The 16,598-nt window shown below is 44.3% G+C and overlaps 1 protein-coding gene across 1 annotated transcript; it reads left to right on the top strand.

The window, feature by feature from the left end:
• The first annotated feature begins 1,711 nt into the window (after positions 1 to 1,711).
• Positions 1,712 to 14,672, top strand: PSMC6 (proteasome 26S subunit, ATPase 6). The gene is made up of 14 exons (XM_035551181.1): positions 1,712 to 1,871; positions 2,415 to 2,494; positions 2,853 to 2,892; positions 3,102 to 3,154; positions 6,899 to 6,966; positions 7,427 to 7,541; positions 8,484 to 8,571; positions 9,002 to 9,063; positions 9,159 to 9,282; positions 9,644 to 9,705; positions 10,740 to 10,860; positions 10,946 to 11,026; positions 13,000 to 13,071; positions 14,177 to 14,672. Exons 1-14 carry the CDS (start codon positions 1,745 to 1,747, stop codon positions 14,293 to 14,295), a joined length of 1,212 nt encoding a protein of 403 aa, XP_035407074.1. The 5' UTR covers positions 1,712 to 1,744; the 3' UTR covers positions 14,296 to 14,672.
• The last annotated feature ends 1,926 nt before the right edge of the window (positions 14,673 to 16,598 follow it).

Below are 16,598 nucleotides of genomic sequence, written 5' to 3'. Positions count from 1 at the left end.
GACAGCTACAGCAGCTTCCTTTCTTGCCTGGTTTCCTCACAGAAGTTCTTGTCCCAGTTTCAGCTGTGGAAAAAACACATCCGGGTTCTCCTGTTTCCACAGGCCTTGGCTGCTCCTTAATCTATAAACTTACGCCAGTCAGCATTACGTCCACGCTCATTAACTGGATTTACAATTAAACTGTGAATAATCTAGTATCTTGATGAAATAATCTAGCACCTTGTGAGGCCCCACCTGGAGTACTGCGTCCAGGTCTGGGGCCCCCAGCACAAGAAGGATGTGGGGCTGTTGGAGAGGGTCCAGAGGAGGCCATGAAAATGATCAAGGGGCTGAAGCCCTTCTCCTACGAAGAAAGGTTGAGAGAGCTCGGGATGTTCAGCCTGGAGAAGAAAAGGCTCCAGGGTGACCTCATTGTAGCTTTTCAATACTTAAAGGGGGCTTATAAAAAAAGATGGAGAGGGGCTTTTTGCTCAATCAGATAATAGGATAAAGGGGAATGGTTTTAAACTAAAAGAGGGGAGATTTAGATTAGAGGTTAGGAGGAAGTTCTTCACTCAGAGGGCGGTGAAGCACTAGCACAGGCTGCCCAGACAAGCTGCGGATGCCCCATCCCTGGAGGTGTTCCAGACCAAGTTGGATGGGGCCCTGGGCAACCTGGTCTAGTGGGTGGCATCCCTGCCTGTGGCAGGGGGTTGGAACTGGGTGGTCTTTAAAGTCCCCTCCAACAACCTGAGCCCCTTCTCTGATCTTTTCCTCAACACCTTCAAAGACCCCAAGGGTCCCAGAGACAGGGTAAAACCGCCTTCGATGGGCGATTGTGGCCAGGTGAGGCAGGTGGGAGCTGCCATGAGGCTCCTGAGGAGGCCGAGGCGTGGTGCTGCATCAGGACAGAGCCCTCACAGGCAGTGTCCCCTTCCTTGCCCCTACAAACAACCCCTGAGCTCAGACAGGTGTTGTGGCTGTAGGAGCCACCCAGGATCCCCCATAAACACATATATACACATATACACACATATATACACACATGTACATATATACACGTATATACACATATACGTATATATACACATACATATGTATATATGCACCTATACACATAAATATACAGGTACACATGCATCTCTACACATATACACACCTGTATACACCTATATATGCATATACACACTTATACATGTATGTACTGGTATACACATACACGTATACACATGTATGCACATATACACATGTATGTGCTTATATACAAACATATACACACCTGTATGCACATATGCATATATATACATATATATGCACATGTATACACATACATATATACACATATATACGCATATATACATACGCACGCATATATACACTTATATACACATATACACACATATATACGTATGTATACCCATACACATATATACACGTATATACGCATATATACACATACATATACATATATATATATATATATATACATATATATATATGTATATGCACACATACGTACATCCACGTATATATACCCACAGCCCCGCCCGCCGCCGCCTCAGTGAGGGCGCGCACGCCGCGTTACCCCTCCCTTTCTCCCCCCTCCCACCGCTCTGCGCATGCGTGAGCGGCGCGCCGCGCTCCCTCGCACCCCTCCGCGCCGCCAGAGGGCGCTGGGAGCGGCGGGGGGCGGGGCCGAGCGGCGAAGGGGGGGCGTGGCCAAGGGGCGAAGGGGGGCGTGGCCGAGGCCCCGCCCCCCGCGGCCATGGCCCTTCCCGGCATTCCCTATGAGCGGCGGCTGCTCATCATGGCGGACCCGCGGGACAAGGCGCTGCAGGACTACCGCAAGAAGCTGCTGGAGCACAAGGAGATCGACGGGCGCCTCAAGGAGCGTGAGTGGCGGCCGCCGGAGGTCTCCCGGTACCTGGGGGAGGGGACCCGTGAGGAGCCTCCCGGCCCCGGCGGTGCCGCTACCGCCTCTGCGCTTCGTCACGGGCCTGCTCCGGCGCCGCGCTGAGGGCCCAGGCCCCGCGGCCGCCTCACAGCCCTGCCCCGGGCGCCTCCCGGGGCCTCTCCGGGTGCTGCTTGTGGTGAGGGGCCCGGAACCCAGCGCAGCGCTGAGCTGCCGCCTCAGCAGGGCACGGCACGGGGGGACATCGCCTCCCCGGTCCTCCTCAGCGCCCAGGTGCCTTCAAAATCCACGTTTTAAACGCCGCGTGGGGTTTTCGAACCCCAAAAAACCTTCGCTCTGTTTTTTTTAATACTGCCGTGCTCTGCTGTGTTGAGCCGGGGCTCCTGGGCTCGCGGCGGGATGACTTGCTGGGCGCACAGAGCTCCCGCCTGCTGCCCTTCTGCTGTGGGAGGGAAAAGGGCCTGGTGCCGAGTTCCTGTTAGATTCCGAGTTGCCCAAATCTGGCGTTTCTTTCCTTTTCTAGTGAGGGAGCAGCTGAAGGAGCTCACCAAGCAATATGAGAAGTCGGAAAACGATCTCAAGGCATTGCAGAGCGTCGGGCAGGTATGTGGGAGGAATGGGGTCATAGCAGCCTGTGGGGGTGGTTGATGGAGAACTGGTCTAGAAGTAGCAGTTGTCAAGTCCCCTTCTGGTAAGAAGAAAAAGCAGGTGGGAATAGTACAGCTAACGCAAAAAGAAGCCTTACTGCATACAGACATCCCAAGCACGTGGGTTGGAGAAGATTTCTGTGTTTATCCTGGTTAACAGAGATGTCTTAAAGAAGTAAAACTATTGACTTGAAGCAGGAGAAAGAATTTACAAGTCAACAGCCATCTTCCACGTTCTGAAACACATGATAAATACTGTTTGACAAGACTAACTTATCTGTAGGCTGATATAGCATTTATTTATTTTTTTGCAGATTGTTGGTGAGGTGCTTAAACAGCTAACAGAAGAGAAATGTAAGTACACTGGACTGTTTCAGCCTTTGAACTCCTGAAAATAATCTTATGCAGTTAAAAATTTGCCTAAAGATTTGGTAGAATGAAAAACAAGCGTATCAGTGACGCGAGCATTGGCAGAAAAATATAATACGTCAGATAGTTCAGAAGCATAATTCAGAGCAGTGCCTCAAGTAAACCTGACTTTTTCTTTCATCTTCTCTCTCTAGTCATTGTGAAGGCTACAAATGGCCCAAGATACGTGGTTGGCTGTCGCCGTCAGGTAGCCGATTTATGTGGTTATTCTTAAAGAGTTTGTTTTGGTCTTGAATATTAGCATTGCTTTGGATAAACCCTGTTCTTAATGGGATTAAGTGTTTTCTTTGAGCTGTATATGGCTACTTTATAAAGGGATCTGTTTGTTTTCTCCCTTCCTAGCTTGTAGTAGCATAATTTCCTTGTAGACACAAAGCACTCCAAAACATTTCTGGAACCTTGCACGTGTTTATCCTTTTCATTGTTGTGAAGCTCCGTCCTTCTGCCTGGGCTTGAACTCTGAAAATTAATCATCATACCATCAAACTGTGTAAGGACTCCCTTGCCACGCTGTAAACACTGCACAGGACCGTTGCTGTTATGCTGAGGTTTAGATCTAATGTTGCATAACTGTATGCTCAGCTATCTTTTTCTAATGCTTTTGCAGTCCGCTTCCATAAAGAACGATTGCAGGCAAGACCTCTGTTCTGAACACGTTATCAGGGTTTTTTATTTGTATTTAGTGACTTTTTTCTTATTAAAAAAAAAAAAGGCTCAGTGCTTCTAGTTTGCAGGACAACCCCTTTTTTAGCTACGTGAAACTTTATAAAAGGTACCCAACTTAATACAGAACCATGCTTACAAAATAACCCATCTTCTGGTGCAGTCAGCGAGAAGCAGTTTAGAGGTACTCTTTACTTTCTATTTCTGCACTAAAGTATAAGTGATACATTGCAGGCGTGGCTTAAGAACTGCTGGTTGGTTAATTGAGCATCGAATGCGACCCACTTACAGAAACTAAAACCCTGTAGATCAGCAGTTCCTCACCAAAGCTATCTATTGCTTAGGAAGCACAGTTCTCGGCGAAAGCATTCGGCAACTGCAGAGTCGTTGTGGGCAGAAGGGAATCTCTGATTGGATTTTGCTAGACTCATCCCTGACGGGCATATTCTTCTTTGCTCCTGTATATGAATGAAATCTGAGGCTGTAAGGTATCTTCTGAACAGAGAAGGAATGACAGCGGGAGAGGATCGTGTATCCTGAGGAAGCAGCAGCGTTCTATTTCGCTGTTTTTCTGCGCAGATAAGCGTAGGTTCTTGTAACAGCTGTGACCTCTCAGTTCATCTCAAACTGACTTATTTACTGAAGGGGAAGGTAACTGCAGTTGCAATTTTAAAATCTCATGGTTGTACCATAGCACTGTTCTAGCATATTATATAAATAGTGAAGAATAGAGGGTTTTTTCAGTAAAAGGTACACCGACGTAGTATTGGTGCTACAGTTGGCTTGTCTTTCGGAAGAGAAACCGGTCTTCGTTACGGAATTCTCAACTCTTAACTCTTTCTGCTGAAAGAAAGACAATGTGTTTGCAAATTCTTTGCAATACCCTGCTTCTCTGAATTAATTTAAGCTTGGCACCTGGAAGTTAATTTGAAGTACAGCATACTAGAACTCTAATGTACGAGTTAACCAACTCTGTTCTGGTGATCCATCTGTAATGGAGTTGTGGTAGCTGGGGGAGAGGCTGAGGCAACCAGGAAGTGGCAGACTGGGGAGATTGTTACTACGTGGAAGAACTTAAAAAGGTTGTTGTTGTTGGGAAGGGGGGGGGGGTCTACCTGTCAGGAATTCCAGGTGAAGGCCCACAGTTAACAAAACTTAGCAGCAAACAGTGAACAAAACTCCTGCAGGAAGTATTTTCCCCTGGTGTTGACTCTGTCAGTAGATTGTATTGTATATTTTCAGTAACGATGGATGTTTTCTCCTCCTAGAAACAAACTATTTGGGAAAAGGGGATGTCAGTAGGTGTGTTAGTTGATGTAGTATAAATCCATTTATCTATGATTTTTCTCAAGCATATGGACGTGGTATGGTTCTGCTTGCATAAAACATCTGCAGTAATTGCTAGTATTGAAGTGCTCTTTAAATGCATACTTGTAAGCTTCAACCCTTTCAATATGTTATGGCACAAACTCACTATTTTCTTTCACAGGAATAAAGAAAATACTTTTCTGGGACACAGATATACTTAATTTCACTCTGAAGCACATGATAGGCTCGACGAGTTAGTTTTGAGGTTCTTTGTTGGAACAGAGAGAAATGCTAAGGAGTAAATTGTTCTTGGATGGGTCTGGCCTTGCAGCATGTACTCTGGAGTTTATTCTGGAACTAAAAGCGCTCTTTGATCTTAAAAGATCCTAGCTTTGACAGGAAGAAGCGTAAAAAAGCAAACATATCCATGATTGTTTTCAAAATGCCAAAATATCAAGGCAAATAACTTTGCACGGTGTTTTGCAGCCTCCAAGAGCTAGTGTTTGATCCAGGCCCTTGCGGCTGGGCTGAGCTGCTGGGAGAGGGGAGCCGCAGAGCTTCAATTAAAACAAAATTACTTCCCTATCCAAGTGCGCTTTCCAAGGAATTCAAGGTCAATTGGTTTCTTTTTGTCCTCTCGAGACAGAATAGCTTAAATCTATTGAGCAGTGTTAAATCTGATAGAAATACAAGCTTCTACATATTTCTTAAGGTTAGGCAGCTGGAAAGTGGGTCTTATCAGTGACTCGAGTAACGGAGGAGTGACAGCTTGATCCGAAACACTAGAGACTAAATAACCCTTGCTGGCGAGGGACCTTATAAATCTCCCAGTGGGGGAGATGGAAAGCTTCAGGCACTGCTTGCAAACGGTTGTAGAAATCTGTGTTGCTCAGATGCCATGTTAGTAAAGCTCAGAAAAAACAGGTTTTATATTCATCAAATGTAGATTGAGTACCTTTGGAAACAAATCAGTGACAAGGTATTTTTTTTTTTATGATTGTTGCTGTTCAAGTCTCTATTGTATGAGATGTGCGACTGCTGTCCTAGAGCAGGTTTCTTAACAGCAAGGTGAGAAATAAAAATTATTAGTTTTAAACCCAGCAGAAATTGCCAGCAGGTAGTACGGAGTCCTGGAATAGGACTGTAAGTATCAAACTTTCTTTGTTTAAAAAAAAAAAAGTGGAGTAGGCGGACAAAAACTTCTGAGGCAGATGAGCAGGGCATCTGAGGTAAATGACAGCGAAAAGAAAAAATAACAACTGGAACAGCTGACTTTGAAGATGAGAGAGAACTGGATATGTGAAATTAACAAACGATGAAAGGCTGGAAGAAAATAGGTCAGGAACACCTGTGCACCCTTTCTGACAGGCCAGGAATGAGAGAACCGTTGACGAGACCGGTGGCAAGTTCAGACTCAAATGGGCAGGCTGCTCCTTGGGTCCTTAAAGGATTGCTGCTGGTTCTCAAACAGCTGGTTCCATCCCATGCTAAGCAGAGGGGAGGGTTAGATCTCTCACCACTCCTGTCACGCTAACAGTGGATAGAAAGCACAGTATATATGTGAATTATGGTCTAGAAAACTATTTTCAAAAGTAGCAGAAGTGAGTTAATGACCTGTTGTTCAAGATCTCTTTCAGCGTTAAAAAAAATACTTCCTCTGGCCTGTTTTAGCTTTTCTGTCATCCTGGAAAGCTCCAGGTTCGTTGGTGTATACCAGCTCCTGGCTCGCTTTGGTGTTCCCATGGAATAGCAGGCCGGCTTTTTCCCAGTTTAAGCATTCCCAAAAATGGTGGCGAGGGACAAGCAGTGTTTACTAGAGTCGCTGCTTGGCATGTAGCTCTAGCAGCCTTGTTTCTTCATGCGTGCGATTGAGCAGAGCCTACGAGCTACAGCAAACGTCTTGGCTAAAACCAAATGTTTCGGAACGTGGTTCTAACAGAAATATCTTCGTTGTCACTAGCTTGACAAAAGTAAGCTGAAGCCGGGGACGAGAGTTGCTCTGGATATGACCACTCTGACTATTATGAGGTAGGTTTCTGCTCTCCAGCTGCTGTTCCGCTTACCATGTAAAGGGGGAAGAACACTGATCGGAATAGGTTACACAGAAGTTTGAATAATCAGCTACGTAATGTTTTGTAAATGTGCTCTGTAAAATGGTGCCTAAGTGAGGACAGGTTTTTTTTGTGGAAAGTCAAGTATCTGTCAACTGGCTTTAAAAGCAGTTGGCTGCTCATTTTAAAAAAAAAAAATCATTTACAACTCAGACATTTCAGCAGCTTTTTGAGCTTTTGTTTCAGGTTTTGTTTGAGCTTTTGTTTCAGTAAGGCTTTTAAAATTTTGCTGTGTTTATTTTTAGCAGATGTTTGTTTCCTTTTTAAGGTGAAAGGAGAATAAATAATTTTCATACTTGCTCTAGGATTTATTGCACTAACTGTACACATGTCTGCGCAATTAAATATGCATGCTCTTAATTTTTTTTTTATTCCAGATACTTGCCAAGGGAAGTGGATCCACTGGTGTATAATATGTCTCATGAAGACCCAGGAGATGTTTCATATTCTGAGATTGGAGGGTTGTCAGAACAAATCAGAGAGCTGCGAGAGGTATTTGCTATCTCAAAACAGTTTCCGAATAGCGGGATGTGTTCTGAGTGAAGTTCTTTTAGTGTTTAAATGTTTTATTGATGTTTATCCTAAACTACCATGAGAGAGGCTGTTAGAGGATCCTATCAGACGAGTGCTTTGTGTGTTTCATTAACTTTTTTCTGTGCTAGAAGATAACTTGTGAAGTGTTTTTTTTTAGATGTTTTTCAGCTTTAGTAATTGTGTTTATGGCAAACGGCAATGTGATCCAGGATGCTGGTGCGCTCACACTGAAGTAATCCTGTTAGTTTGGGCATCAGTGCTGCAGGCTGAGCAAGCCTGCCCAGGAATGTGGGTGTTTGAAGACTCGCTCATGCTGCTGTGAGCCATCTGACTATAACAGAGACTGTTTGTGCGCTGTGCGCACACCTTACAGTAGCAGAGAAGGATTATTCTAAACACCACATCCCAATTCTCAAGCTGGTTATAACTCATCTCTGCTGTTACAGGAGCTGGGATTGAAATTAAAATGAAGAAAGTCTTCTAAAAAGAGGGTTCGAAGGATGCGAGACCCTTTAAGCCAAGGGAGCGCTATAAAGTCAAGTGAGAGGGCATAGTTAGGTTAGACAGCCAACAAACCAAACTAATTCTGCACAGAAACTGCTAGAATTGCTTTGGGTAGTTGTATTATGATAGTGGGAAAACATGGTTTGAATGAGCATCGAGAGAAACAAGGCATAGCAGAAGTGAGGTCTGAACAACAAGGGCAGGACTGCGGATTGATCAATTAGAGCAATCAGGTGCTTTCTTACTCATCCGTTTCTCATCCAAAAATATGCCGCACAGATAGCGAAGAATACAGCTATCTAGAAAACAGGCTGGCAAGCGTTCCGTTAACTTCCTGAGATCACTCGTCTATTTTTAAAACTGAAACAAAGTCACCGTTTTTCTGTCTCTTCACAGGTAATAGAATTGCCGCTTACAAACCCAGAACTGTTCCAGCGTGTGGGAATTATACCTCCAAAAGGCTGCCTGCTCTACGGCCCCCCTGGTGAGTGATTCACTGTTGATATCTCTTACCTCCTGCGGTTCCCACTCGCTGAGGTGGGGCGTAAGGGTGACGTTCAGACTTGTTAACCGCTCGGGTGATTACCGGTGCAGTGTCCTCTGCATGCTGCCTCTGGGGGCAGGAGCACATCAGGAGAAAATTCAGAGGGCAGCCAGAGCACTGAGGTGCTTTATCCTTTCAGGGGATTTCGGAGTATAAAAGGAATGTAAGGGTGGCAGTGCAGCTCCCCCCGTCCCACACCAAGCCCCTGACAGACCTTTCAGACAGATAAGAACTGAAGTGCTCATAGAATCAAAGGGAAATGAAAGCTTAGTGGTTGTGCTTGGTTGCAATAGCCTTTTTTATTTGTTTTAAAGTTGCTAACGTAACGTTGGGATAATAGCTAAACGTCTTTGGTCTCTTGTCTGTACAGGTACAGGGAAAACACTTTTGGCCAGAGCTGTTGCTAGCCAGCTTGACTGCAACTTTCTAAAGGTAGCGTAACTTTACTTCTGCACACACGTGTGCACACGTGCTTTATCTGTTTGCTCTCCAATCCCTTCACTCATGTTTCTTACGCCTTTCAAAAGGTGGTGTCAAGTTCAATAGTGGATAAGTACATTGGTGAAAGTGCTCGACTGATCAGAGAGATGTTCAACTACGCCAGAGATCATCAGCCGTGTATCATCTTCATGGATGAGATAGACGCTATTGGTAAGGCTAATGGCCTGGAGGATGGCTAGAGGCTCTTTTTAGCACGAATCAGTTCTAGAGTTACTGTCTGTCTTCTGAAAAAACATACTTACATGCTATTTTTTAAGAAAAAACATAACAGGGCAAAGTGGTTCAACTTGCGGAGCTATGACAGCTAGCTTAGAACCATAACGGTTCATATGTGGCTTAGATTTTTTCAACCATATGAAACTGCGCTTTAAAATGTGTGTGTTTAAGCAACTCTTCCCTCCTTTCCCTCTCCCCCCATTAAAAGGGGTACCTGATTGTCTTCAGACATAGCATTATGTGGAGGCAGAAGTAAAGTATTGTAACTGACGGGTTTGGGTTTGGTGTGCTGCAGGTGGCCGCCGTTTTTCTGAAGGCACCTCAGCTGACAGAGAAATTCAGAGGACTCTGATGGAGGTGAGTGCCTGAACTGAGCGCACACTGTACGGTCCTATTTAAGAGGGAGTTATAACACAGGTGTGAATTGTTACACTGGGAGCTGGCTTGGTAGAACTTTTCCTGAGTTAATACCTTAAGCTAAATTGATCTAGATGCTGCTTTTGCAAAAGGCAGTTGCACACCCTCATAACTCAGCTGTGAATCCAACTTGGAGACTAACTGAAAGAATCTTTAAAATTGCTAAAATAGTTTGGGGTATTTTTCTTCTTGCTTCAATACGATTCTGCGTACTGCGTTCTTTTTGTATTGTTTCGAGGGCTTCCTCTTAAAGAGGAAAAGGAGAGCTTGTCTCTTATTCCCAAAGACACTTCCTTTATGAAATCTTTGAACTTGTACGGTTTGATTCCTGAAACTAGGAGCATTGTTTCTTTCTTTCTGTACCAAGTGCTGTGGTAAACCTGGCTGTGTGAAGAGAATTTTTAAAACCCTGGTGGCAATTAAGAATTCTGAAGCTGGTGAGAGACTTCATTGGCCTGTGTTTGCAAACAGTTTGTCCAGTTCAAAAGAATGTGTCTGCCTCACATAAAGAATTAAATCATTGTGATCGAAGAACAAGTACTTTGGATCGTCACAATGAAATGTCTTCATATGTGTATTAGTATTCTAGAGGCTGTTCTCCAAGCCTAATTTGAATGTCCTGGACTTAGAGTATTGCACTCAGAATGTCTCAGCCAGCCACTGGGTCCTTTAGTACTTGCACTGTTTTCATTGCCTTATTGTTTTAGCCAAGTCTTTCACATTTGAGCTCCGCTTTGTTCGATATCTTTTTCTCTGAATGAAGCATTTTCAGTGGCTCTTTTAAGCTTTCCTTTATTGCTTATAGAATACGCAGGGAGCTGTGGCCTTCTTTTAGAAGCTTGTAGCATTTTTTTCTAATTTATCCGTACCAGCATTTATTAACTTGGTGGAAGTACGTATGCAGAAATTAAAGTGCAGTAAATAAGCCAAAACCCCCTAGCGTGCCCTAAAACCAAACTTCTCTTTTCTACTAGCTGTTGAATCAGATGGATGGCTTTGATACTCTGCACAGAGTTAAAATGATCATGGCTACTAATAGACCAGACACGCTGGATCCTGCGCTTCTGCGGCCTGGAAGGCTGGATAGAAAGATCCGTGAGTTACTTCAGCACAGTGACTGGAAGGAGGATGTTACCTGTGTGAGCTGTGCTGCTTTCATTACAGCTATGATTCTTTCCAGATATTGACCTACCAAATGAACAAGCCAGATTAGATATTTTGAAGATTCACGCGGGTCCTATCACTAAACATGGTGAAATAGGTAAGTAGAAAACTGCCTGGGTATTCTACTTCGTTTTTTTAAGTGTGAAGAGGGTTGTTACACCGACTCTGACACACTTGGGATTCCCATCTTTACAATGGCAACAAAACTTCCTCCCTCTCAGAATTGTACTTTTTAAAAAACAACAACCAAATCCTGACTGAGTTGTTGCTAAGCCTCCCTTTGCAAAAGATAACTGCGTGTGTTGAAAATGTGCCTTGGAGCGCAGCTGTAAACCAGCAAATGGGCATGATTCTCATCAGTTAGTTTCCTTTTTATGGGGGAATAGCTTAATGCAAGCAAACAGCATTTCCCTTAGCCAAAAAAAAGTCCTCCTGCAGGAGTCTGAGAACAAGAAAGAATTTTTAAGTCATAGAGAAACTTAACCTTGGAGTGTGGAGATGGCATAACGAAAACCTTGTTATCTGAAACCAAGCTTGTCTTTGCTGGCTATTGTTGTAGAGAGCCTTCTCCCGAGGGGAGAGGTATCTGTCAGATAAAATGGGGAAGGTTCGTTTATACACTGTGCTACTCTAAGCTAACCAACGTCTTATTCTCACGGTGAAAACTTCAGAGCCTTCCTCGAGAAAGCTGTAATTGTGATTTGACTTTTAAAACAACGTTGGCTGCCTTTTATTTCGGTACGGCTCTGCAGACCCTGCCTGCCTGTTCCCAGCCCTGTGCTGCCCCCCACTCCGCCCCCGCCTTTTTGCTGACATGAGCTATTCATGCAGCCAGGCAGCATGATCTGGAGAGTGGAACTGATCTCGTTCACCATCTGGCTGCATAAACAGCTGCAGCTCAATAGAGAGGGTGGCTCAGGAGCAGGATTGAGCTGGGGGAGGGTGAGAGGGATGAGGATTGCCTTTCTTAGCAGCAGTGTTGGTTTAAATGTGCATCAGACTCTAGCTGAAGATACAGAAGATGCTCCAAGGCAAATCATGAACCTGAGGTAAGGTACTTCATTCTTTCTCTGCATCTTTGGGCACCGGAATGGAAGCAGGGTAGGAGCGTTCCTCTATATCATTAACAAAGTGAGATGTAAGATGGGCTACTGGCTAAACTTCTGAATGTGACGTGGGAAGGCTGTGATGCTCAGCTCTGATATCCTGGAAGGAAGTCCCAAATGAGCAAAATGGGCTGTGAACTGCATTAAAATCCTGAGATAATGACCTGCTCCAGGTTCCAGCGTGAGGTTCTCCTGCTCTAGTACTGGTGTCTACTGAAGACTAAACTTACCAAACTTTGCGGCTTTTGATATGGCTTTAGTCCCCTTTCACTCCTCCCCACCACTTTCCGGTTTCCTTGTTTATAGGACAGCGTGCTACATGGAATTAACAAATAAAGAATTTCTAGTCCTTTTGGATTCTAAGATAAAAGCTTTCAGTTCAAATGTTTTGAATTTCATCCATCAGGTAAACTGTTCCAAAAAGTTCTGCAGAAAATTCTTGACTTTTTAATGTGAAGCCTTGCAAAATGGCTTTTTTTAATGTGCAGCACTGAAGGCTCAACAGTCTGCTTTAGAAACTCATCACAGAAACTATAACCAGGCTTACTATGTCAAGGCGTTTAATGCCTTTTGGAGATGCAGTTATAATAAGAAAGGGACTGAGATGATCACTTTCATTTAAGTTTTCTGTTTTGTTTTGCTTTTTACATCATTTAAATGATGATAACGTTTCCTTGATGTATGTTTTCTTGCATTTTATGTCAATGCTTTTAACCTCAAATTAGTAACTTTGGGATTTAGCTACGTAACATGAGCTTTTGGCTGAGGTACCTTTCCTCCTTAATGAAAGGGAGAATACAGCTGATTATTTCAGCTGATTTAATTTATCAGTCTGGTAGTCAGCTATCTATTTGCACTGAAATCAAAGTAAAGTGTTCCTTTGTTAGCTGGGCGTGTATTTCGGTGGTATCCGTAAGGGGAAATGTGAGTTTATTTCTAACAGGCACTTGTGTTTTGTGAATAGATTATGAAGCAATTGTGAAGCTTTCTGATGGCTTTAATGGAGCAGACTTGAGAAATGTCTGTACCGAAGCAGGTATTCTCTTAATTCTTAATTTTGATGGGCTTGCTTGATTAATGCTGGACGTTTGAGCTGTTTCTCACGTGCTTCTGTCAATGGATTAAAACCAGGTGGTCAGAAATATTCTGCTGGAATATGGTCCTTGCACACTGCTCACTTCTTGTACCCCTTTCTTAAGGGATGGACAGCACTTAATGGCAATGCTAACATCTCATCAGTAGCAACATGCCAAAGCAGTTGCTTACTTCACAGCATGTCACGTGTCTAGACTGTGAAGCGTAAGCAGCAGCGTGGCGATATGCCCTGAAGCTTGATGGCATAACTTGAACAAAATATCTTTCCTTCCAAGTTTCCTTACGACCTATACAGTCACGAGGAACTTGATTTTTTACATCTTCCCTCTAAGGTTTCAGACAAGTATCTTACAAAGTCTGTCGATAAACCAGCTAGGCATACAGATGGTTCGGCTAATATGTGCAGACCTGCTGGCAGTCAGGAGCAGTAGCGGTGCAGTGATACGGCAATATACTCACTAATATCCCCTGCCATACACAAGCTGGATCCACACAGAATTCTGTGGGTGTAGGCACCATCCTGTGACATGCATGGCATAAACGTTCTCTGTAGTTCAAGTTCAACACAATGGAGGGGGGAAAAAAGGTCTTAGCGTGTCAGAGTGGTTTTAACCACTTTTACCGGCCAAGTATCATGATATATGTCTTTATCTCATACAAATGAGATTCATTCCAGAAACACTGGTAGTACCCATTTTTCTCCTTTTTGCAGAGCATCCAGGTCTTTCAGTAGCTGGGTGTTGGGAGAGTTTATAGTATTTGTTTTTTCCACTCCATAAATTTATCGTACACTTAAGGTTTGCCTACACTGGAAAGCTGAGTTACACAGTTAGTTGTTTAAAGTGGGCTGTACATTTTAGTGATCGCTTCAGTGACTTTGCTGTAGTTTAATCCTCTTCCCAACTTTACAAAAGCTGCGTGTAACAGTCTGTGCAGATAATGTAGCTTGGATCCTTTCCACTTAAATTTGAGTGAGACTTCATGTACTGTCTTTCCGTACTGAAAGGAGCACCAACTTACCCTTGCTGTTAAATTATTCTTCGCAGGTATGTTTGCGATCCGCGCCGATCATGACTTTGTAGTTCAGGAAGACTTCATGAAAGCTGTTAGAAAAGTGGCCGATTCTAAGAAGCTGGAGTCCAAGCTCGACTACAAACCTGTTTAAGTTAACCATATAACTCATGATTGACTTCAGGGGACATACTGGGTTAATGTCTAAGAAGAGAAATAATGTACCTCTTGATTGTTATCATAAGGTGTTTGTATAACATGTAGCTAGTAGTTTGGTAACACTAGTTGCAAGTTGGCTACAGAAACGTTTTCTGTACAATTCTGAAATACAATATTCATTACAGCCCAGGTTAAGTAAAATGCGTGGAGATGTGTTCTCATAGCAATTATGGTGTGACTTTATAAATGTGCCTGGATGAGTTAGCAGTCTTCAAGAAAGTCAGTTCATTTCTTGGTGGTTTTCTTTTTTTTTTTATATCGGTAAATTTCCTTTCATCGAACAGTTGAATAAAACTTGTTTAAATTGGCTTACCCCAGTGTACCTTCTCTGTAACTCTCTTGGAGAGAGTTAAATCACGTGTCTTCAATTTTTGAAGAGTAACTTTTCTCTGGTGTAGTGCTTTGTATTCGAATCTTGTACCTTACGTACCAAAATGAGGTGTGTTTTTTTTCCCTTGGGACAAAGGAGAGAAAATTGGTGTTTACTCCTTCACTCCTGAAGTCAGGAAAGAGGATTTAGCTGAGCTAGCATTTAGTTATTGCTCGGAGTGCAAGAACTGAAGAAGTCTTTTAAAATGTTTGCTGTCTTCCCTTATGCTAGGGTAAGTCTAATGCTAAATACCAGTTTACTGACAAAAGATTCGAAGTGGAAGTGGAGAATCTGAGCTGGATTTCCTCTCCAAGTTTCCCTTTCAGTTACTTCATACAGCTAGGAACTTTCTGATATACTTGGAACCTGTGCTGCTTTACACATGTGGAGTGCCATATCTAATGCTCCTGGAGCTCTGAGCATGGCTTTGCTATGCATCTTACAAGGCTGGAATTTGGCCTTCTGTGGGCTTGGCTTTGTGCTCCCTGGGAACTTTCTGCTGCAGCTGTTTGAGTAATCATTCAAACAAATAAAAATGTGGTGGGTAACCTGTTCTTAAAGCCATCTGTCACTATGTATTATTTCTGTTTTCTAATCAGTTCCCCTCAGAGGGTGTGTGTGGAGATTGACTTACTGTGCTGTGGAATTTACTGAAGTGTTAGACTGGAACAGTTAGGGTACTAGACTGGACTTCTGGCTACTTCTCATTATTCTAATTGGATTACTTTGGGCACGCTCAGCTGTCAGACAAGTACATTAAATTAACTCTAGACTTACTGGGAAAGGCACCACTGAGCAGCATCTCCCTGGCAGTTTTAACAACCAGCATTATATTTCATTCCCTGTCACTATGAGACAAAACAGAGGCAGGGGAAGGCATAGAACAGCTGCAGCAGGACAGGCGCTATTTTCGCATTTACAGCTAATGGCTGTTATGGACGCTGGTTTGTATGAAAACTTCCTAATGTGATTGCGTTAGGAGCGTAAGATGCAAATTTCAATTTTAGTTTTCCATACCACACATTTGAGTGCAGCTCAGACAGAGCTGCTGGGTATGGGTGCTACACCTGGGTAGTCAAAGTGCAATAAAAGTCAATCTCTGAGCACTGTGGTGATGCAAAAATTGAGCTGAGCTTCCTACATTACCTTGGAGAAGGGCAAAATGACAGAACAGTTTTGTGAAGCACCAGAAATGGTTATATTTTTGAAGTTCAGGTGGTAATGTCCCAAGTATCCCTCCTTGTTCCTATTCTAGGTGCTGGCCAGAGCTATGAACCACACTTTTCCTGCTGCGCTGCCCTTCATTTCTGAGTTCATTTTTGATCTCTCGCTAAAAGGAAATCGCAGAGCCGTGGCTCAAACACGATTGTCAAAGGTTTCTCAAGGGGGAGATGAGCCAACGAGCAAAACAGTCGGACAGTTTGGGGTGACGGGGTCCAGCAGAGCATGGGGCCAGGCTCCTGGCCCAGGACCATCCCTGGCTGGGGCAAAAAGTGCCTCTGCCTGCCACCCGAGTGTATGCGCCTGTGGACGAAGCAGGCATACTGTGGGGCTCTGCCTTTTTCTTGGCTGCCACCAGAGCCGAGGGGGTTTGTTGGCAGGGCGGCGGGCTGGCACGAAGCCGCATCCCATCTTTTCGGCCTTTCTGCCAGCCTGCGGAGCCCAGCAGGCCCAAACCAAGGGGGGCTGCTCGCCAAAATGGAAGCGGCGAGGCGAGGGCCGGCAGCGGGCTGGGCTCGGGGAAACTTCGGCGGGCGTGAGGGGAGCCCTGAGGGGAGCCCTGGGGGGAGCGGGCGGCCGTTGTGCCGGGGCGGGGCGGAGGCAGGGAGGAGGAGGAGGAGGCGGAGAGGAGGACGAGGAGGAGGAGG

This window comes from Cygnus atratus, chromosome 5, assembly GCF_013377495.2.
Source record: "Cygnus atratus isolate AKBS03 ecotype Queensland, Australia chromosome 5, CAtr_DNAZoo_HiC_assembly, whole genome shotgun sequence".
In the NCBI taxonomy this organism is placed as follows: domain Eukaryota; kingdom Metazoa; phylum Chordata; class Aves; order Anseriformes; family Anatidae; genus Cygnus; species Cygnus atratus.
Note: the sequence above shows the minus strand (reverse complement) of the source record. Positions and strands in the feature narration are given on the sequence as shown.